This window comes from Ixodes scapularis, unplaced genomic scaffold, assembly GCF_016920785.2.
Source record: "Ixodes scapularis isolate PalLabHiFi unplaced genomic scaffold, ASM1692078v2 PGA_scaffold10__122_contigs__length_95168666, whole genome shotgun sequence".
Taxonomy (NCBI): domain Eukaryota; kingdom Metazoa; phylum Arthropoda; class Arachnida; order Ixodida; family Ixodidae; genus Ixodes; species Ixodes scapularis.
In genome coordinates, this window is record NW_024609836.1 from 56,650,762 (window position 1) to 56,675,107 (window position 24,346).

The following is a 24,346-nucleotide window of genomic DNA, read 5'->3' on the forward strand; positions in this document are numbered from 1 at the left end:
GGAGATAAGCTCACCGAAGAAAAGCTCACCGCAAAACCGGCAGATGCGGAGAAAAGCTCACCGATTTTTTTTTTTTAACTTAGCGGATTCTGCGTCAAACGTGACAATTTAACACAATTCTCATTCGCCACTTCATTAAAAAAAAAAAAAAAGTCCTCTTCCTTGTAATATTTTTGAAGGTCATTGGGCATATTTACTAATTCCTCAGAAATTAGTAATCACCCATTCGGTATATTAATGAAGCTGCAAAAATGATATCAGAACATCGTACACTGGTAAAAAAGACAACATTTTATTGACAACTGAGGGTGCGCTGTCGGTAGCTCTGTCAAATAAAGAGGTTTGTTCTTTGTGAGCTAATATGAATAGCGGTGTGTGAACCGTTTCAGCTCCTAATATTCTGTGGTGCCTAATAGTTAAGTAGGTAATTGTTGATGCAGTTAGTGTCGGCTACGCTGTTTTTTACTTTAGTTGCGAGAACAGCTTCGTCCTGTCGTGTTTGTTGTCTTCACTCCGTCGTCGTCTTTTGAGCGGTTTTCATCATGGTATAACGTTTACCCACTCGCCCTATTCACTACCTTACAGAAGACTATTTCTTATATATGTCACGAGTAACAACGGTGCCAGTGTGCAGCTCTGAAAGTGATGAGTGGCTCACCTTAGAAGGGCACTATCACACAAAGGCAACGTGCGGAAACACCAGCACGAACGGCTAGCAAACGTGCATGTCCGTGGAAGAAAGAAGCCTCGATATCCTACTGACTGTTTTATCCTGTTTTCAAAGGTTAATAAAAGCTACAAAGAGAATTTCAGGCACCGCGTTGTCGCGCACGCGCTTTCGGATTTTCGGTGTTTACAGTTTTGATTTTTAGGTTTTAGGGAGACATAAGTTTTGGAACTCTTTCATGTTATTCAAGTTCATAAAATTTTCAGTTAGGCTTTAGTTGCCTAGAGAGTAAACCGCAGAAAACACTGGCCCACCATTATTAATTTAGGAGCAATATACTTAATAAGCTTGGCAAATGATACAAAAAAGGACAATTTCTTTTTGACAAAGCTGACAAACTTTAATGATAATAAATTGATATATGTTACGCATGATCCAACAGCCTCCGTAAAAAAATAAAAAAAAATCGGTGAGCTTTTCTCCGCATCCGCCGGTTTTGCGGTGAGCTTTTCTCCGGTGAGCTTATCTCCGGTGAGCTTTTCTCCGGTGAGCTTTTCTCCGGTGAGCTTTTCTCCGGTGAGCTTTTCTCCGGGATTCAGCGGACATCACCACTCACAGCGTAAGTCCTCCTGTATCAGGGAAGCATCCGAAACCACCCAAATTCCCCATAACCATGCAACCATAAAATAAAAGTCAACTCACACTCGCATGTTTTTCGAAAAACTGACTCCGGGTGTACCAAAATGTTCAAGACAAGTTTTTTTTTTTTTTTTTCCTGCTTGTCGTTTATGGTTTAAATAAATAAAAAGAAAATATTTAAGCGTTAACTAAAAGTCAATATAAAATATGGAATCTATGAAATATTTCAAACTTCGTGGCGAGATGACCGAACTGTTCAAACTTTGAAGTAATTTATTCCTCTTTTCTTTTAATTATTTTTTATTGAGGAGCTGCAAAGCGGCCACATTCCTGTCTTTGCAACGTTACTACGAATTACATGCGAAAAAAAAAAGAAAGAAGTAAATTGAAGCGTCAATGAAAAACATTGTCAGCCGCTATACATTTCGAACACTCGTGTATCAAAAAGTCCCAGTTCTTTTAATTTTTTTTTTTACCCGGATCTTGAGCGTGGGAGGACTCGTTTACGTCCTGGCTTTAGGACCTCCCGTAAAAGCAGGAACGCGAAAAGAGGGTTGCTTTCCGAGAACCAAGCTTGTGCGCAAAAAAAAAAGCTAGAGAAAGCGCGATAATATTTACGACGTCTTTATACATGGAAACTGAGATAGCGCCCGAACCGATAAAACAACGTAACGACACACAAAGAATAATAAAAGAAAACAGAATAACGCAATGTCGAAGTGTTGCACGTCCTCCTCATTGGAAACTTGTTTGTTCTTTTATGTTGGCTATTTTGTTTAGAATTACCTCTACTTACACGCGCGTTACTAAAAATAAGACCGATGATCCTGACTCGGATTCCTCCTCCCTCTCCATCTATTCACTTGAAAAATCTATACTCTAAATTAAAGTGTGTGAGTTTACTTTCCTGTCGGTCACGACGCAGCTCTACAAATTACGATTATATCTGAAACAAATATAAGATGTGGGCAAAGGCTATGAGCAAGCGAAACGTCATACGCTCATTGTCCCCTGCGCACTTCGCATTTATTTGGTCGAATCGTCTTTTGAGCTTTGTTATTCGCTAATATTCTTCCATCATTCGTTGCGACTGACTGCCTCCTTGTTTTGGAGGAATGTTAAAACTGACAGACTTTTTTTTTTTTTTTTTTAAGGGGTATTCGCTCTTTTTCACGTAAGTTGAAACGTGGTGGCGCCAGTGTGGAAATAGATTCCTAACCATTTCCGGTTCTGAACTAGACGACGTGTTTGGCAGTATTTGCGAAATCAAATATACGCTCTATCTTCTGGAAATGGCCACTTATAGCAATGTCAGACTTAATTCACACTTAGGATAAAAAAACTTTCAGCCTTTCCACTCTGGTGAAGAAGGAAGACCAGCGAAGCTGTTGAGTGAATAAAGTAATGGCCGGTCGCGAGTCGGCAAGCCATGCAGAGTGGAAAGGCTCGAAAGGTTGCCGCCGTCGCTCATAGATGGCGGTAGCTCTCTAGAGTTTTGTGTCATCAGGTCATTTGAGGACGGACACGATCCTGGGGAAAGTAGCCCTTAACAGCTCCGCTGTAAAAACGACGAGTCAAAAATTAGGAAATATACGTGGACCGGAAGTATGCCGGGCCTACCCAATAGATGATAGGTGGCGCCACTGAGCTGTTGTCACGGCGCATGCGCAGAAACGCTTCACTTCACGCGACTGCGTACGCGCAGGATTTAGTTGTCGCAGGAAGAGACGGAGCTTTTGGCGTTTAAAGCGTCCAGGATTTTTTTTTTTTTTATAAGATAACATAAAGCTAATCTTAGCTGCACCTACCTGCGGTATATCCTAATTCAGCGCACAAAGAGGGCAAATTAGTAATGTTCCGCGAGGACACGGACTTTTTTTACTATGGTTCTTTGAGATGAATACGAGTATAAGTGAAAAAAATTGTCAATGTGCAGGCGAGCTGGTGCGGATTCATCATGATTCTTCAACCCTGAGCCTGGGAAGGAAACTTGAAAAGGTATCAGAAGAAACAGAAGAAAGGTGACAGAAGCTTGATGCGCGTCTCAGGGTTTAAGCACCACGATGAACACGAGTATAGTTGCGCGCTGTCAAAGCCCTATTTGCGATGTGCGGTTACGCTCGCCGTTTACGCTGTATGTCTGCTATGCGCGTGTACGCTCTGGCGGCGTAAACAGAGGGGGTAGAGTGCTGACGGGTTGCTCGCCGAGAACGCAAGCGATAAGCGCGCTCGCCTCCGAACTTGGCAGGAAGAGAAAGCGTAGCCGGAAGCGTCTTTTGGGAATCGAGATAGCGGCGTTGATCTTTGGGCCTGTTTACCCTCAACCGCCTTACGCGGACGAAGCAGGATGCGCGAGATTCCGGAAGGAAACGGTCGCACTCCGTTTCACCGTAAAAGCTTATTTGCGTATTTGCGTTTGAGTGTCAAAGCTGGACAACTGACTTGCGTTTGATTGCGGCCGAGTACGTCGTGCAACTTTGTGTTCGCTTACAATGAAAACAGCAACAACAACACCAGTGTTATTTGTTGCAACTTTATTAAATCCGTCAGTTGACAAGCTTCACGGAAGAGCAGCGTTCGAAAACGGTTCTTCTTTGTTGCCTAGACGCGAGCACGTGCGGGAGAATAGCAAATTCCTAGCGGTCACTGCAGCGGTCCCGCTTCCACGGGTAACGGAGAAGAACCGTTTTCGAACAACGCGAGTTTTTGCGCAAACTTTATGTTTAAAGGGGTACGGAAACGAAATTTTAGCGCCGATCTTTCTGCATAAATATGGGCTAGGGACACGCACCACCTGGGAAATATCAATATTGCGCTGTAAAACACAGAACTAATTTTAAACCTAATTAAACGATTTCAAATTCACATCTGGTAGATGGTGGGAAAGTTCTCGTGACATCACTTGTGGCATAGGAGCAGCGCCGTTCTGCGGCAATACGGCGTGCCGGCAGAATTAGCCTAGGCCTGAACGCGTTTGCAAAGCCTTGGCGGAGAAAGCCAAAGCGTAGTTGGCCACAGTAAGCTCGTTCTCGTTGCGGCTCTTTGCACGACACGACCCGAGCATGCCTTCAGCACGGCCGGTATTACTTGCTGCGAGTCGCGAGCTGCGAGCCGGCTTTAAAAAAATTATGTTTGAACTACGAGAATGTCAGCAAGAGCCACGCAAATACCCGTTCACACTCGGAGCGGACACGCGCGTTTGATCGAAGTGCTGGATTCGCTCTGTTAGACCGGGTTTCGGTAAGCGCTTCTGGACCGATCTTTTACGATTGCAACTCGATACTGACATGACACTCGGCAAAGAAAGGTTGGGCCGACATCGCGTAGCTGACGTAGGGTCGTGTCAGAATAAAAATGGCATACTAATAACAAAATGTACATACCGTGTTGCGAAGGTAATCCGTATGGCGTTTATTTGACCTCTATATCACACAAAACAAGGAGATAGAATCAATGAGATTCCCTTTTCGACGACAGCGTTCGTCACCGCAGTTTTGGAAAACAAGGAGATCGAGATGACAAGGGGGAAAAGATTGACCTCTGAAATTTAGTTTAGGGATTAAACTATTCATCCGGGAAGGGTTCACAAGGGTCACGCGGGCATATTCCATCCAGCAGGCCAGCCGGTCATGGGCAGACAGACGGTCTTGGCCAATGACCGCCAGAGCAACGGTGCGCCGAGTCGGTGTTGCTGCTAGGCCTACTATATTCTGCCGAGCTCGCTTAGTCGGTAGAATCCTGGCCGTTGTAGCTCTTCTCGGGTGTTTGTGGATCCTGCGTTCTTGATCGTCGTGGTCTGTTTCGAGTACTCGTTCCTTTTTTCTTGCTGGTTGAAGTCGGGACGCACGAGAAGAGCACGTAGAAAAATAAATGTCCGTTGGTCGTCGCTACCAAGTAACTGAGCGACGCTGTCGGCCATGTTGATTTGATCGTAAAAAGTGCGTTAGACAGCTGCGGAGCTGTCGTAGGATTCTGTCGTAACCTGCGCAAAAGATACGACAATTTCGTTTCGAGAATACGGGTTTTCTCTCAAAATTGTCGTACGCACATTTTTCGTCGTAAATTCGCTTTGAGAATCCGGCCTCAGAGCTGTTTTTTTCAGTGGTGCCGTGGTTGCCGACTTGCCGTGGTGCAGCGTGCGTGCAGCCCAACGTTACTAAAACACTCAGTTGGGAAACTCGCCGTCGAAACCTGGGCCGCTGGCGTCTACCGAGACCGAGCTAAATGCGACAACAGCGCCACTCTTTTTCGTTTGTCTGTACTATGGTCACCTCGAGCTTTTTGAAAGCCTGTTTTTGCGTAAAAACAAACGGAAAAGACTCTTTTTGTGTGAAATTTATTGGAGTTTAGTACCAAATGATGGGCGCGTGATGTTTTTATCATCTTTAGTTTGCAGGGTTTTGCGGCAGAATTAATATTGTTTTTATACAACCATGCCTCAGCGGTCCTTTCAGGTAGCGCGTCTCGACCTAGGTGCATTTTAAGGCCTGGTTCACACTTGCGAATCGGCGGACGATTCTGCAAGAATTTGGCCGCCGGGCGTAGCGTCCATTGTGCATTGCCGCGGCTGATTCCGCTTCGGCGGCAGCGGATTAGCTGTAAGTGTGAACCAGGCCTAACTTCGGTAGTTCGACGCGGCGCGTCCGCCGGGGAGATGGGGGTGGCACCCCTGTAACCTCTTCCGCTGTATCTGTTCTTAAAGCCTAAATAGGAGTATACGTGCAGTTCCTCGAGAGGCCGCTGCGGGAGAAATGGTGGCGTTGTGTTCGTCATTAGCTCGGTGCTCGGAGACAGATTGGGGCCACTTTTTCAAAGCTGTCTCTATGGGAGTTTCCCAACTGAGTGTTTTAGTAACGTTGGTGCAGCCCTTGCACATCTCGAACGGCCATGTTGTCACAGGTCGTAAATCGTCGGTGCGCCACCAAGTGGCAACGCTCGTAACCACAACATCCACGCCGTAGCCTTTCCCGTCTGGCACAAGTGACGTCACGAATGCGCCCAACATCCCAAGACGCATCGCGCTCCCCGATGGCTGATTTTTGAGCGCGCGCCCAATCGGGCCTCTCAGGGAGAAAAATATAGCCATCCGTTCAAAATACAAACGAGCGAGCGCCGCCCACGCAAAGGCGCTAGGCGTGGTTCTAGGAAGCTCGTCAACAGCTGACTTTGATCAAGCAACATTGATCTACCGGCTAACCCTGGACGTGTTTTCAGAACCACGTCAGGCAACATTGGCGGTCGCCATTCGTTATAAAATATATATAAAAATAATCAATGGAAACACTTTAAAAAAAAAGGGGGGGGGGTGTTAAAATATAAGTTATACAAATTTTAAAAAAAAGAAAGAAAAGATGACGAAATGTGACGCTAGGCGGCGCAATCTGCCGCCCGTTGTCATTGCCGTCTATCCATCCATCCTTGGGCACATACATGGGTAAAGTACTTCCAAAATGTAATTTAATTACAATTATCATTGCTTTGCTTCAAATGTAGTTTAATTACAATTCCAATTACAACTCCGCAAAAAGAAATTAATTACTATTACAAATTACTTTTTAAAAGTAATGCAATTATTTGATAATTACTTATTTCTGAGAGCAACCCGATTTGGGCCATATAATTTTAAATGAGTTCAATAGAATGTAACTCCTTTGTTCATTCCTTGCCCCAATATTTGAGGAGGCTTAAGCATTGCTGCCTGTCACGTATTGTACTTCCCTTTTGTGAATTTTGTTACATTTATGAAGTACTACGTTCTTATATTTTAATAAATAATAATAATTTAGTTTATATGCTGGAGGACGCCAGAGCGCTAAAGAAAAAATTGGGTTGATAGACCTTTGTTGGCCATGCAAATAAAAAATGCGACAATTATATCATACATGAATATTTTACAAGTGTTAATATAAAACTAAAGTCCACACGCTCTAATACGACCACCTTCACATACAGATATCACATTATTGTAAATTATTTGCATTGAGTTGAAATTATGATGACTCAGAAATATATAAGAACCAAATCGGGGCTCCCGAATCATTGGTGACAACATTCACGAGTGCGAGGTCAGACTCCAAAAGTCTATGCGAATAATATTCGAAGAGGTAATAAACTTGAAAATAATACAAAGATACAAATATGCGATAGTGCTGGAAAAGGGACGTACACAACTGGCGAAAATAAAAGAATAACTTCATAGACAATTAAACATTCCAACCTCGGCTGAAAGCTGAAACTCAATTTTTTTTTTTTCTTTCAATATTTTGGCATGTTTACTTTTATGTTTTCTGCTCGCATTACAGACGGCGCTCCGTGGCGCCGTTGAGGTAGGCTCCAGAGATGATTGTCTCATCACGCAGCAACGAAAAACAAACAACGCAAAGCTATTTTTGTTATGCATGCGGATGCGTGCGTGTCTATGTGTGCGAGTGTGTCACCGAGCGCTAGGCCACTTGTGCGAGCGCCGAGGATTTCAGTGGGGTTCCGTCGGCGCAGCAAAGTCTTGCAAAAGTAATTGTAATGTGTCTGAAATTTTGCAATTACTGACGCTAAAAAGTAATTAAATTACAATTACAATTTCTTTAAGCCGAAAGTAATTAATTACAATTACAAATTACCACAAAAAGTAATTAAATTAGGGTAATTCAATTACTGTAATTGATTTACTACCCAAGTATGCTTGGGCATGAAGTGGTGTGGTTGGATCTGAGTCCTCGCCGAACGCTGACGGAACACTCGTCTTCGGTGCAAGCTGAGCCGTGTTCACTGCGAACGTCCTCGTGGCACTCCTGTACAATGCATGATCCGAGCAGGCACCCAAACATTGACGTAGGGAGTTTTCGTAGACCGCGTTTTCCCCTCCCCTAAGCCCTCTGCAACGAAGAAGCCGCTACTGCGCCTGCGCGCCGATGGCCTTGGCTGTAGAGTTCCGGGTATCGTAGCGGGTTGCGGAGGGCGTTGCGGGACGGCGAAAACGGTCTACGAAAACTCCCTATTGGCGCAGAAGTCGCTATATGGCTAACGCGTTTTTGGAAGGGGTCTCATATCTCCATTTGCGTACGTTTGCCATCATCTTTGCACATCATTGTTTCGCTATAACTAATATATATATATATATATATATATATATATATATATATATATATATATATATATATATATATATATATATATATATATATATATTGGCAATGCTGTAAACGATTATTTCTCATAGATAGCACGCCCGGTCGTAACAGCGTATATACCACGAACAACACACTGACGCCATTCGTCAGTAGGTTTGGAACATTATGACCCGCGCATATATATATATATATATATAAAATTACGCATCATGGGGGATTCGAAATAGTTTTCAAAATGTTGTAACTGTTCTTTTTTTTAGATAGTGCTACAAAACTTTCAGTCTAGTTTTTTTTTTTTTTTTTTAATATGCGCAGATTTGAAGTGGACCAGGACTGCCTATTGATGGTGCCAGTTTGTTAATGTTCATAATATTAAATAATAATTTATTCTGGAGTTTTGGCTATAGGCGGCGCAAGTCAACGCCCGATTCAAAAGGGAGCCGCCGCCCTGCATCTACCTATCCATCCAACCAACCCTGTTGTAAACAGACATGAGCGGTCTTTCGACCTGCGTCTAACTAACTAGATTGATGGTTTTGCAATATACCTGCGAGATCAAATCTACGCACACTAATCATTGCTTGCACGTGACGTCATTCAAAGAGGGCTCCGATGTCCACCAGAAAAGAGGGGAAGAAGGAGTTTCCCTCTTACCAGGATCCTCTTTTGTGCCTCGCGGATTCGCACATACGTCGCTATTCTCCGTCAGGAAGATTATAGAAAATTAACCCGTCACTCAAAAATTCTTACAAAAGCAGCTTCCCTCTCCTCCTCTTACATGGTGGTCAAAAGTATGCGATGCAAGTCAGTGCAAGCCATGTATCAGAAAAGCTCGCATTGTCACAGTTATTTGGAGCACGCGGTGAAATAATCATGGGTAAAATATATAGGCAGATCGGAAGAGCTCCACGGCCACCCGATAGATGGCGCAAGTGTGTTCTGTGTTCGTAAGCAGTCATAGGCGGTTGCAGCGCAGTCCGTTACGCTCAAACGCACGTGTCTGAACCAGCCGCTGGATATGATGCGGCATTTGAAAGTCAGTGCACGAATTGATGTGTGCTTCTTAAAAGTTTTCGTGTTCGCTACGGGTGTTTCGGATGCTAGTCGTTGCCTGCCGTTTCGCGTATGAAATATGTATTCGGGGCGTGCTATGTTTACCTAATAAACATAGGTAGCGATGCATGTTGGGACTCCCGAGATTTTGAAACCCCGGCGGGCGCTTATTCAGCTTAGGCTCGAAATGGAGTTGGCGCCATCTGGATACGTGTTACGTAAACGAAGTATAAATTGTCGAAACGCGATGTTGCGAAGCGAATGAGTGAAGGAAGATCAAGGTTTGGAGTGAAGGAAAATATCGGTAGCTAATATAAATTTATCGTCGCTCGTTTTTTTTTTTTTTTTTTTTTTTTGTTAGGGGAAGCAGGGTGGTTTATCCAACTAAAACACTCATACAAAAATCTTACAAAAAGAAAAAAAAATTGGGGGGAGGGGGGGTTTTGTGCTAAAATAAAATTAAAAAAAACTTTCGTGTTTTTTTTTTTGTTACGTTTGTAAATTTCTGTTTGTAACATAAACAATGAATTTTTTTTTTACTACTCTTAATCCTTATAATATGGGTTTTCGGAAATTTCCACAAAGAAAATGGGACCTGTTTTCGGTGGTAAACGCCATTCACCTTTATGTATTTCTCGGACATTGTTGGGCGCCATTTTTGCATTGAGGATTTCCGAAGATCGCTTAGAAGTTATAATCCTTTGAATCATATAACCGTAAGTTCTGAAACTGCCATCTGTTCCCAACCATTAGCGCTACATCTGGGTAAATTCTGAGCGTTTTGCTATGCGTAGTTTGTTCTTCCGACAGAAAAAAAAAACACACAAAAAAACGCGCTTTTCTTAAACATTTCGTAGAATAGTACTAATATTTGTAGTAATCTTAATTTGCATTCAATTATCAGGAAAATTAGGGCGCGTTGTACCCATGAACTGGGTTTTGGGATTCATTTAATATCTCTCGTCGACTGGCTTTCCAGACAGCCCTAGTACACACAGCCTCCATGTTGGCGCGTGCAGATTTCCAGCGCGTTTGCTCGCAGCGGCGTCAAGCCGTCTGCTACAGCCGGAAACTGATTCCGAAAGTGGGAGAGCTTTTATATTTTGCGAAAACAAAAAGCAGCTGAAAAAAAAAAGTTGGCTTTGGAATGGAGACTACGATCGTGTAATTGCATTCAACTGCAGAGGGAAGAGGAGGAAATTGTACGTAGATGACACGGACACCTGCGCGAACCACTCCATTTCGGAGAGGGAGGTGCGCTCAGGCATTTTGTGTTTCTTTCTCCTAGTTTCTGCTTCGGTCGTCTGCTGCAACCCTTGTTGTGGCGTCGCGTCGTCTGCTACGGCAACTTTTTTTTTTTTTTTTTTTTTTTCTCGTTCAAGGTCACCATTGCGCTTCTGCGGCTCGCTGTCGGTTGCGCTGCCGTGTGCAAGTGACCTCCTGTCCGCTATTTTGCAACAGGTTGCTTTAACGTTCTCTCTCTCTCTCTCTCACTCTCTCTCTCTCTCTCTCTCTCTCTATTTTTCTTTCTGTAACTTTCTCGTTGATTTTTTTTTTTTCCCCGATTTTATTGTGAGAACTGTCAGGGATGTCGCGAGCATTACGAAGTTTGCGTCGACGAGGTTCGTTAAGCAACGTTTTTACAAATGTTTGTGTGAAGTTCGACTCTAGGCGCTTCGCGGAAATTGGAAACGAGTTGACGCCACCTGGCGGAGGAGGCGTGCAATATTAATTAAGTATACTGCCCCATTTTTTTTTTGTGGGTGTTTATTTGCGATGCACGAGTTTCTTTAATTAGTCTATCTAGTTTAAGCCCCAGTTTTCTCAAAAATTGGCAAGTACACCACAAATGCACGAAGGACTGTTTCAGCTCATATTGTCCGCGACCGTACATGTGCTTGTGTTCATATATCGTGTAAACATTGGTCATGTTTTTTATGAAGTGTTAAAAAAAAAAAAAAACTACTTTATAAATTTATGTCCTTCCATATTTCGCAATATTGTTTTTGTAGAAGTCTGGCAACACTGTTCACGATTCGAACTTCATCGAATTTTGCTGAAAGGTCGAAAATTCGCCGAACCGGTCGAACCTCTGAGTGCGACTCGAAAGCTTAGGTTCGACGAAGTTTGCGACATCAGCGGATTCGAAGCGACCCTAAAGGGCGCGTAGATACGGGAAACCGGACTAGAGGTAAAGATAAGCGAGTGAGGAAAAAAAAAAAAATGACCTAATTACGGTGTGTAACAGCCGTTGCTCGGTGTTACGAGGGCTTTGTGATTCGGCTCGCCGGTTGGCCAGGCTGTGTGCACACGGAGCGCTAGTGCTGACCGGTCGTTCCCTTCAGGGTCGATACTATTCTGTTATTCCGAGGCGAAACCTTGCCCCGGGATTTGTTGACCTTGCCTGCTCGGCTCTCTTGGGAAGGAGAACGCGCTCGCAGTTTGAGTGAACGAATCGATATTTGTGAAGGAAAATCGTAAGCCATTCGTTGACCGCGACGACAGAACGCTCAACTTCAAAAAGTTGTCTTAAAAGTTATAAAGAAAAAATTACAATATCTACCTGGAGGATGTTTTGGAGTCTGGGTAATATATATATAGAATGTTTCACTTAAAAAAAACCCTAAAAAGAAAAAAAACATTTTCCTTTAAACAGTCGGGTTGGGACAGTGGTGCCAAGAAATAAATTTTACGCTAAAAAATTATAATTTTAGAGCAGTATTGACGGCGAGAGGTTTATTTTAAATTCTGCGCGCAAAGTCCATGACGTCACGGAATGGCTCTTTCCACCTCAGCGTGAAGGTGAAAGTATTTGGTGAAGCCGATCAGCCGATCCACCTCTCCTTCACACTCCCGAAATGCCGAGGGAGAAAACAAGTAAAAAGGAGGTGACTACCAACCAACGTTACTAAAACACTCAGTTGGAAAACTCGCCGTCGAAACCTGGGCCGCTGGCTTCCACCGAGACCAAGCTAAATGCGACAACAGCGCCACTCTTTATCGTTTTTCTGTACTGTGGTCACCTCGAGCTTTTTGAAAGCCTGTTTTTGCGTAAAAACAAACAGAAAAGACTCTTTTTGTATGAAATTTATTGGAGTTTAGTACCAAAAGAGGGGCGCGTTATGTTTTTAAAATCTTTAGTTTGCAAGGTTTTGCGGCACAACTAATATTGTTTTTATACAACCATGCCCCAGCGGGGCTTTCAGGTAGCGCGTCCCGACCTAGGTGCATTTTAACTTCGGTAGTTCGACGCGGCGCGTCCGCTGGGGAGACGGGGGTGGTACCCCTGTAACCTCCTCCGCTGTATCTGTTCTTAAAGCCAAAATAGAAGTCACGTGCAGTTCCTTGAGTGGCCGCTGCGGGAGAAATGGTGGCGTTGTGTTCGACATTAGCTCGGTGCTCGGAGACAGATTGGGGACATTTCTTCAAAGGTGTCTCTATGAGAGTTTCCCAACTGAGTGTTTTAGTAACGTTGCTACTAACTAAATCGCGTCTCGCGCCGTCAATATTGCTAAAACTGTGTTTTTTTTTTTTGTTTTTTTTTTTACGTGAAGCTGTTTTTTTGTTTTTGTTTTTTTTTTACGTGGAAGTTTAAATCGGGCTGTTCAAGAAAAAAAAATATCTGTTTAGTGTGACGAACTTTTATTTTTTAATTAGTGTATTTAGAGGTAAAACGATAACTTTCTCGGGACCGCATTATTCGTGGTGTCAGACTTCAGAAAATGCGCGACACTTACTAATTAGTTTGCTAATGAATTTCAAATAACTAATTCACTTTTTAATTAGTGAAAATAGACATATGGTTTCAATTAGAAACTTGCTGAGCGTCATCGAAAACCACTAAATCAGTCACTTTTGAGGAAGACATTGAGCGCGTGGGAAGCGTAGCAGTGCGCTAACGTTGCCACTCGTGGAGCAGGTACACGAATGCTAGATACGCGGAGAGTACACTTAAAAATTACGGAATGAAAGAAGACAAGAACACCCTGTAATGCCTCCGGGCCCTAATGGTATTGAAATACATAAAAAAATGAAAAGGTGTCTGGGTGATCTTTTATTTACTTCGCGCACCATCTAGACCAGAGGTGGCCAAGCTGCGGCTCTTCACGTGTTAAAGTGCGGCTTGCGGCTCCCCCCCGCCCCCCCCCCCCCCCTTTCCCCCGTCTCCCTCCCGGTCACACGAGCACTTCCCCAAAAAGAGAAATGGAACGCGTTTTAAATCGAAAGACAGGTTGTGGTTTGGTAGTCTTGTGCTACTGCTACCTTACGTACGGTTGGACTGCTTTGGACTCTGATGGATTCAAAGTAGTTCGAGTTTCGTTTATTGCTCCAAACAAAAATTTGACCCCCCCCCCCCCCCCCCCCCCTCCGCGGCTCTTGGGAGTTTCGTGGTTTTGTTTGTGGCTCTTAGGCCGGGTCAGCCTGGCCACCCCTGATCTAGACTCTGTTGAACCGTAAAACTGACAGTGCAATGGAAGTTACATGTTCATTGGACCAAACACACTTATATCTCTCGTCACGTGATCATGGTCCTGCCCCTACCCACGTGCAGAGAGCGCGGGGTCAGGTGATGAGAGAGAGAGGGGCGGTTCATCGGTCCGGCGAACTCGTAGCTCCCGTCGCACTTTCAGCCCAGGGATGAACACGTAGCAGAGTACAAACTACAGGTATTACACTTTATTATATTTGAGGATGTGTTGAGGAAGGAATTAATGCCATCATTATTAAAGCCCCATTGATCCCTACGCATCTTTTATGTGTACCCTCGTTCCCAGCTGCCTGCGATGGAAAAAAAACAAAAACATTTCCTCCTGTAAATAAAAATAGAGTGGAGGCAAAACGAGAATGTGTGATGGTTACGCTTATATCCTTAATGTCTTCTACAGCGAAACAATGTTTTTGCCCATACTGGAAGTGAATACAATTCAAGATGGCGGTGCCCCTTTGAAAAGAGTCTAATCCACCATTCATTAATCTGGCAAAAAAACAAACAAAAACGAGTATATGCTATAATTAGGGTTCCTTGTTCTCGGATAAATCCGAAGAACTTGAAAAAACACCCTCCGGTAAGATGTTGGTCACTTCGGTTTGATCAATGCACATGGCCATGTCCTGGAAGAATGCCACCACGATTATCTTTCCCATTTCGGACCATTGTCAAAAGGGGTCTTACCGCTTATCTCGTCTGGGTTCATTCAGTACAACAGGTACTTTCAGGTCGCAACAAAAGCCACTATTTTAGTTCCCAGTTTGGGCCAAACCTTTTTTTTTTTTTTTGCTTTAGAGAGGAAGGAGAGGTTGTGCTTTTGTAACAGTGAAAGCTACGAAAGAGGTTTCATAGAAGGGGTAAAAGGGGAAATGGGGGGGGGGGGGGGGGGGGGTTGTGGAAGCTTCTATATTAATTTGCTGAAGCGATGGGTTCAAAAATGCATACGTTAAACCCTTTATTTTCGCGACTCTTATTTTTTGCGAATTGGTCACAGTGGACATAATCGCGGCCACTAAATTTTGCGAATTCCAGACACCTGTATTAAAACTCTTAAAGGGCAACTCCGCTCAATTCCAAAAAATTTAGGCTTCCATGTGATTCACATTCACAAAGCACTACTAAACAACTCTACGTCTTCGGATTCGCGAAATGTGGAATATTATTTGTGTAATCCTAATTTAAACATCAGCAGATACCGAAACCGAAACTTCGGTTGCGTCAGGCAACATCGGTCTCGGGTCGTCAGAGTCATGGCCACGTCACGTCGAACCACGTGGTCTTGTGACGTTCGGAAGGGAGCAAGAAACAAAACACGCGACGCGGGCAGATTTTTTTTTTTTTTTTTATTGGACGCGGGCAGGTCGCTTTGCTTGACGTGAACGGTGATGGCCCGGGGGAGAGGGGGAAGGGGAGAAGACGAAAGAGAAGGGGAGCTGAGAAACAGACCGATAAGCGCGCAGGGCAGCGCAAACCAGCGCATCCGCGTTACGGGGGTCACATGAACGCCCGGTCAGCCAACACCGAAAGGAGAAACTCATGACGTCATCGTTCAGTTTCGCTCTGAGAAGTAAAAACAAGCAAAACGCGAGAATGACGTAGTCATGCCTCTGACGTAGTGGTTCAACGTTGGCCGCTCCAACTCCGTGGCATTGACTGCGCTGATGATTGCGCCTCGCGCCGCACGCTAGAGTTGGCAGATTTTGGCGACTTGGCTCGCTTGAAGGTTTGCTGGCCAGTTTATTAAATATATTTTTTTTATTGCATTTTAACATCGAAATTTCGAGTTTATCGGAAAAATTCGAATCGACAAACATTTTACCGGTGGGTGCTCTTCGGAGTTTTTCGGATTTATCCGGCAACACGGGAGATATCGCAACTCCAGCCCGCCACTCTCCCTCTCGCGGGACTGTCGGCCTTGATGCGTGAAGCAGTTTTAAGGAAAAAGTGAGCGTGTTAAAATATGAATTCCTAAAGGAGTACTCCGGCGATTTTTTGAGCTACCTCAACTAACTATATTTTCTGACTCCTTGGCCTTTACCCTTTCCAGTATGCTATTTTGTATCGCGAAATTCATAATAGTTATTGCGAAATCGGCAAATGAAAATGATGCAAAAACCAACATTCAAATATTCCCACACTTTTCAGTGCCGTGACGTCAGTGGAAGGCCAGCTTGCCAGTCGAGCGAGCAGTCTAAAAAATAGAATATGCCAATCATTTGTTCCGTGCTGGAGCGAGCTTCCAAAGCATTCATTTGACACCATGAAACTGCTTCCAATCAGTTGAGAACAAATTCTACAGTCCAAAGAGTGAATCCCTGCACTTCCACTGACGTCACTTTTTCGTTGTTGCCAGTAGAGATTTTCAGTTTGAAAAACACGGTGAGGACCAAAATTGTAAATTCAATACCTTAGTGAAAAAAAATTATTTTGACCTAATATTTGGGGTACTATTTTGGCAATGTTTGGCGAGCTTAGCAAAATTTTAAGCAAATTGGGGACCATGGAGAAATCGCCGGAGTACGACTTTAAGCGATGACCGCATGGCACGTTTTTTTGCACGCGAAAATGCGACGCGCTATGATGCTCGCGTGGAAGTTAACGTGGGGGCACCCGCATGCAGACAAAGGCAAGAACCGCCGGCCGCGTGTTATTAGCATTGCCAGATAACAGAATTCTCAACACGCGATGTAAATGTAGACGCAAATACTACAGAATGAGAATTAAATGAACAAATAAGTAAATAAAACGGGTTTGTGTGTCAGCAGAAACACCTTTTCAATTTTATATGGAAAATAAAAATGCTTTTGAACACTTTGAAATGTGCTGAATACGAAACAGCGTACTGTGCAGGATCACGTGATAGTTTGACCGACCCTCATTGGGCGATACCCGCTTCGACTCCTCGGCGTGCGCGTCTTGTTCTGGGTTGGCTAGAAAAGAACGCTCCCGCAAAAACGCGTGCCCGCGCACAGGAAATGACGTCAGTTTGACGCCGACGTGCCTGAATCGCGAGCAAAAACGCGCCATGCGGTCTGCACTTTATGCTCCGCCTTGCAACAACGTTGCACGAATGACTGGGATGTCTAATTTTATTAGGGACTTTTCGTATATCGGATACGCTGCGGATTTCTGGTCTCGTGCATGGCCGCCAGCTCAATCTGTGCTCAATGTGACGACAAATGCTTCCGCTAATAATAAAGAGCTCTATAGTAACGTCTACGAGAAGTCTATTCTTGCCATAAGTAGGAGAACACTCGTCGCGCAACGGTATGTCGAGCGATGCACATTGGAAAGGTTTTCGCGTTTTAAGGCCGTGACAAAGAACATGACCATTTATTCCAAACACTTTAAAAAGACAAAATATGCGTAGTTGCTTTCAGGTAATTACAAAGCGAATAAAGAGATGCTCGAAGTATTTTAAGCGCGTCTGTGTTAGCCAGCCGTTCATGATGAGAGCTTAGAACGGGGAGTTTTGGTGAGAGGGACCACAGCGTTGTCAATAACACGGCACAAAAAATGTACGGTATATAAAAATATTTATTTTCGATAGAGCAATAAATAAGTCCCCTAAACATGCCGATTATGTTAATAGGAAGTTTTAGCATAGCATACGATACACCTAAACTTCAGTTGGACGTACAGCGCACTGACGTTCAACCGACGCTATCAAATGTCACGAGCAGCTTGATAGCTGAGTTGTACAACTTATTAAAATAGCTTAAGAGAGTGTACATGACTGTAAAAAAAAAAAAGTAATTGGGGTTTCCTTAATCTTACTACGAAACCTAGGTGTTTTTGTTTTTCTCTGTACTCTTTGATGCATACTTTAGCTATTATATCGCACCGTCATCAAGCCTCTCGCAAACGCTGAGGCCGTCAGTTTGACGTCAATGCACTGCACGGCGAACTGAAGTTTTGAGGTGTCGTATATGTGAGAAAAAGTGTAAGGACTACAACCTTTTCTTTTTTCTTTTTTTTTGAGTGATGAGCACGGCAACGCTTCTGGCGCGCGCTGAGAATTACGCTTCAAATGTGCAGTGCGAGCTTCCGGTTATAATGCTACATTGCACGGTAGCCTGCGGTAACAAACTTTCTATATATAACCATAGAGCAGTTTGATCAGGTGTTGCAATACACTAAAACCGAGACGGTGAGCAGCAAGTTATGAGCCTGTGACACGAAGACACCACTACTGTGAACGCTGCTTTTCCGAAGGTTGACGGTCACCGTTCACTGTTCACTTTTTAGAGCACTAATGGCCAGGCAAAGCGCAAAAATGATATCTTCATCACCCTGAAAAATATTCGGCCACAAACACTGACGTGGCCAATGCTTAAAACGCACTAGCCCACCACAAATCTTTGCCAGCTAATGTTTTAGCAACTTTTAATTCCTAACGTGCATTAACGCTTCTCATTTGTAGACAAATAAATCATTTTTAGCGCGCTGACCAGCGTCAGCGAGCAGGCGCATGGGAAATCCTGGAAAATTTATCCCCGTCTCTTCTGCCATCTTGGAACTACCGCCCCGCCACCTATAGGGCGTTAGAGTTGCGATACTCGCTGCGTGTACCTCGTCAATTATTCAGCATGACGAGTTCGAAGCAAACCAATTTAAGCCGATTGTTTTTTTTTAATTTTTTTTTATTCTAGTTTAATGGACTAAAAGAAAAGGCAAAGTTTTAACTTTGGCTTGAACTAGCGATGCTGATTCCGCGATGCTGCAAGAACAATACAAAAATATATAGCAAGGGTGCGGGCGCTGGAGCAGTTTTTGTTTTAAACATTATTATTGTTCTAATTTTAAAACAGTTCGGAGCTGCGCTCAGCTCGCCATCTCGCGTGCTAAATTCGATCCTTTGCGCTCACCGTTTCCTGGCTCAACATCAGAAACAGTTCAGCACGAAAACAGAAGGAAGTCCAGAAGAATGCAAGACATGCAAACATAATTTCTCCATTAAGCGCATCCTATATATACGAGGGGAAAGACTTCTTCGTCCGCCGTATCCAGTGTATTTGCATGCATATCAATCAAGGACAAATCCGGGAATGTGAGCTTCTGGGCTTCAAATTTAGTTCTTGATTATCTGTTTGCTCTTGTAGCTTCTCGTTTTCGTTATATGTGCTTTTTCATTATGCAAATAATCCAAGTCTACCTGTTGAAGCTAATAAAGTCTTCTTTTATACGAACAATCGCACAATCGATTATCTGTTTTAGTAGGGGATGCTTCATATTTTATTTGTGGGTAGTTGTAATATTGACAAGGCAAGCGAGATGGTGGTAATTACAAAAATCAGTGACGTAGGAGGCTTCTCAAGAAACTCCGTAATGATTTTACTTCCCGCATTCTCGGGCTCCAGAGTTATAGAGATGTAGCACTGTTGAATAATTTACGTGTAAATTGTGCCTGAAGTGAGATGTACAGAGTAGCTGGTGGTTTTTATACTTCGAGTGAAATGAACATTGTGTGAAATGTATAAAGTGAAGAACTACATTGGACAGAACAAACTTTCGAAGCAGAGTACGAGTTCCATTTCACTTTCATTTTTGGTATCCGCTCGTTTCGAGTGGAAATATAAAGTGGCAGCGTTTTTGAGGCTGGTCGTAAAATGAGCTGCAAGAGTCAATTTCTTGAAGTTGTGAGCTCAAATTTTCATTGAAGGTGTGTTTTAGTGGTGAATTTTACCCTGGGAAATTTCGTGGCGTAACTCCGCTTCTGCGAAATGTTAGAACAGCAAAGACTTGAACGGCGGGCGCTGACGCAGACAACGGAGTTGAGTCGAGAATCTGTTCTGGTGTGTATGTGAGAGAGGGCGCCACAGGTCCTTGAAAGCAGATATAGAGCCCAGATTATAAAGAGGGTCCAACTCAAACCGCGGGTAGCGTTTGCAAATTAACGACGGGCACCTCCTGCGGAGATTCGTCGCAAGTGTGCATGCGCTGCGTTGTCAGGTGGCAAGAAGGAAAGCAAGCAGGAGGGCTGAGACGTTTACATTACGATTGACACGTTGCAAATGCGACCCATAAACCACCCGATCCCGACCGAGCAGTTGGAGATTCTATGTAATACAGGCTTTCTAAAAGCAGATGGCATAGGTGAGTGATGCGCCTGCAGTCACTTTTGCATAGTCGCGTGTGCCTTCCTTTCTTCTGTTATTGCGTTAAGGTTATTGAGCATGATTATTTTTTTTTCTTAGAGGATGAATGAGGTTACACAAGACTGTTTCACAGTTGTCGTCATGGCACTTTCTAATTGCGACATGTTGCTCCATCTCTCGAATGTAGCAATAAATCCTACTGTACGTAATCTGTGCTGCAGTTTTCTTTCAGGCATAAGTTTCCAATCGTTATCAACCAGCAACGTGGGCTAATTAGAGTTCTTACTCTGGTGTTTTTTTTTTCTTTGCAGTCGATCACAATATTTGGTGACCGGACACAAGATCTCAACCTCAAAGGTATATAGATACTTGCTTCCCTTGCACCCTGTATAAGAAGGTGATCATACCGTTGCGCCCCTGGTGGCTAAAATGAGAACTACACCAATGGGAAGAACAACAACATAGATTATTCGTTTGCGTTTTGAGGCAGCGCTCGAACCATGTAGCCGAATGTTACTTCAGCGTTCAGCTGGGGCTCGTGTTCAGTCAGTGAAACCAAACAATAACACTGCAAAAAAAAAAAAAATGGGGCACAAGTGGTTCCCAAACCTTGCCCTGCGTTCAGTCGAGAAAGAATTCAGTGCACGTGCCTTATGTTGGTAAACACAGAACTTTGGGGAAAACAAGCGGGACGTAGCATCCCCAATAGTTCAGTCTCCTCGCCAATAACAATACATCTGTAATGCTTGGGTTTTTCTTACTTCTTTTTCGATGTCTTGCAGTGTAAGCCTGCATGTTTTGTTGTTTTCTTTGTTTTTTTAAGCCACATTGTTAGTAGAATGAAATGTCAATGTACCGTTTATGCGATCACAGCACTGCCATTTCTCCCACGGTGGCCACTATGGGAACTGCACTGGTGCACACACTGGTCCAGTTGAGTCGCGCTAGGGCCGGTAGCGCCATCTCACAGTAGCTACATAAAGCAACTTTCATGTTTTGACTCGCCGCTAGAGGGCGGCACTGTAGTCGTGTTTAGTTTTGTGCCGGTGGATGCGAGCATACTGGGGGTTTCATGGGTGAGTTTTTGACTGAATGTTCTAGTAATGTTGTGCAAAGGTATAGGGCTCTTCTTTTTTTTTTTTTTTTAAATATCAAGGAAGCAAAATGGTAGACAAAAAAAAAAAAGATAAAAGGCCTGAACCATTAATTTTTTTTTACCAAAAAGTAGGTAATGCAAAATGATTGTTTGTTGATATCTGAGTTTGTTGTGTGAACGAGTCTTTTTGTGCTCGATTTTATATGGTAGATCAGACTTTTTACTCAAAAATATAAAAAATTGGGTCTGATAAGTTTTAGTTTCACCACACTTAAAAAAAAAATAACATGCAGGATTTTTTTTTTTTTTTAGGTGGAAACATTGATAAAGTCTGTAAACGCACATCCCCCAAGAATAGGTTGATCCTCCAACTTGTTAGCCCGTAATTCTGTCGGCTAAGAGAAAAGGTCCGTATAATGATTGAAACCTGAGACTGTGGTTTGAAAAACGGAAGCTCGTAAAGAAGGAAAAAACGTTGTCTGTCCCTTTTCTTCCTCCTTCACGAGTTTCTGTTTTTTAAACCATAGTCTTAGGTTTCAATAATCATGTATAACTTACACCAACTCGCCTGCAATTCAACCGTTTTTTTTTTTTTCAGAAAAGGTTTATTAAATAAAATTTTGCGGTTGACGGGATCATTGTTGCGATCGTTTTGCTCCCTTTCAAGCAATTTTTTATTGCTGTTAATGGAGGCTCCAGTTATGCGATTGCTGTGCCGTTTACAGGAAAATGTGCCAGAGTATTTATCCTCTTGCATCCTGCTACATTGCACCAAAATGTGAGGAGTTTGCGCCAACAATGCACCGAAAGCTAATTTCACTTTCTCAGCTCTGAGTCACTGCTACACGACCGGATCTTTATGGCAGACTTGTGCGAACTTCTGAACTCTCGATTGTCACATAGAATAACTTATTGCTAGCAGTCACTTCAGGCAGGCTAGTTAGGTCCGTCGAGTGTTCTTCTTACATCGCACTGGTGCACCGTAAAGAAGCGACACCCGCAGAGTAGAGAGATAGCTTTTTTGGTATCTTGAATCCCATTTACGCATAATTTTCATAATGATTTGTCAGTTAATATTAAACACATTTTTAGTTCATACTAGGAAGGCTACCCTCCGGTTGTCCTTTATAGGTGCGATGTATCCTTGATCTAAGGTGTTTCACGCCAACAAACTTGCCAAAGGGTGAAGCTATCACAAAAAATATATATTTAACAATCTCCAGTGGAAACGTTTGGTTCAACGTGGTAGGTTGCAAATGCACCTAAAAAGAAAACAACTAGCGTGCTGCAACCATTATTGTATTGTTACCACTAAAAGCCATGAGGTCACATGTAGTTGAACAAGAGGGAAATATTTTCCAAATCTTTGTGGTCTTTGACATTCTATTTTGAGTGTGGTGATTTTTGTTTCTGTCTAATGTTCTTTTCCTTATATTATCACATTGTTTTGCTTGCACAGGGGAGAGGCTAGATGCACGGCACTGTGAAGCTATGGAAGACATTTTCAAAGTTGTACAGTTCGACAGCATCAGCCTAGAAGCGTGCCATTTGGACGATGAGGTGAGTCTTATTTTTGCTCATGTCTTGGCATTTCTAGAAAATTCTGTTGACACACCTCTAAAGTTGGTAAGGTACTCAAGCAATGTCATGTAGTTTACTGTGATTAAAGTGTGCCAGACGGGGAGTGCTCTTCTACCAGTATATTTGTTGTTTACAATTACACTATTACTTGCAGTGCAGCTATTATGGGATGGGTCTCTTAAGAAATGTGGTTATATCTTCTCTCAGTTCCAAAGGTTTGTTCATAAAAGATGCCTTTCACCTTTCATATCACTCAGTGTACTTTTTCTTTTTTTCAAATGATCTATGATACAATAAATTAGATGGGAATAAACTAGCAGAAATTAATGAAGTCAGAATGTAGACTTCTGATAAGAGTTTGTCTTCTTTTTGGATTTACAAGTAAAGCTGAAGTCTTTTAATCGGGTATGGTTGCACCGCTTACAGTACAATCAGTTGTCTGCTCAATCGGTTTCTGGGACAAGTAATCATATTTTTATTTTATAAATTGGTATAGTATTTTCTGTAGTGCAGTGGAACTTCATTGATACGTGTTTCTGGGTTCTGGAGTAAGTAAACTTATGATTCGGGAAAACGCAAGCATGTGAACGCCCTTCTACGTAAAGGACGAGAACGCCCTTCGTGGGGCACTAAAGATGAGACAGAGAGCAACTGTCACAAAACAGTTTACAAAGACATTCCAACGTGTGAACTCAGATTGGCCCATAAAGTTTGTAAACATTCGTAGTTGTAAACTGGAATAAACGTGCTGAAAACAAAAGGTTGTAATCATTCGGCGTGAACTAAATACGTTCAGAAACAGTTTGTAGGCATTTGTCGGAGAAAAAGCTTGTAATTTCCGCCTGACGCTTTGAGCGAATGATTGCGCTTCAGAAGGGGCAATTTCTCCTAGCAACTTGACGTCGCAACACCAGCAACATGGGCCACCCGCGTTCGCACGCAGCAACCGATTCCTGCAATTTGCTATCATCATCATTAAACTTTATTTTTCTTGCACTATTTAGACACACAGTTACGCGCTATAAGCGTGTTTTCATACATTTAAAGGGCGTTGAGAGTACTAATTCATCTTTCTGAAGCAGTCTTTTTCTAAAAAATGATCAATTTCAAACAAGAACCAAGCCTTTAGTTGTCAAGATCACCGGCACAGAGTGTCGCATGAAAATATTGCATCCCTTATTGGCTGCTGCCGCTTCAAACGTCTTCGAATCGCCCCGACTTACTCGTTTGTTTCGAGCGGGACCCAATCTCAGCAATTCGTGTTGACCTAGGGAAAGCTAGGGAACAACTTGCCAGCAGCCCCAAAATTGCTGAGAAAGTTGCCCCGTCTGAAGCCGCCCCGTTTGTATTATGCAATACAAATACAAACATGTTTTTTTTTTTCTCGGCGTGTTGGACGAGTTTTGACAAAAGCTTCCTGACATAGACACAGAGGAGAACCAGAACCTGCAGCGTGTCATCCGTAAGCAGTTCCTCCAGATACCTGAATCGCGCGACAAAACGGACCAGCTTATGACCAAAATATGCGAAATAAAAGCGAAGCACAATAGTGCACCATTGGATGGATGGATGGGCGGTTGGATACTAACATACCTT

At 43.2% G+C, this 24,346-nt stretch overlaps 1 protein-coding gene across 3 annotated transcripts in view; it reads left to right on the forward strand.

The window, feature by feature from the left end:
* LOC8024189 (protein phosphatase 1 regulatory subunit 37) overlaps positions 1-24,346 on the forward strand; it is a 128,589-nt gene that overhangs the window by 69,850 nt on the left and 34,393 nt on the right. For 2 of the 3 annotated variants that reach the window (XM_042288382.1, XM_042288381.1), the window contains 2 exons: positions 20,385-20,430; positions 22,629-22,729. In XM_042288382.1, the coding sequence (XP_042144316.1) occupies positions 20,385-20,430; positions 22,629-22,729 (147 nt within the window). Of the gene's footprint in view, positions 1-20,384; positions 20,431-21,149; positions 21,190-22,628; positions 22,730-24,346 lie in introns of those variants that run through there. The other variant, XM_042288384.1, reaches the window with a different exon arrangement.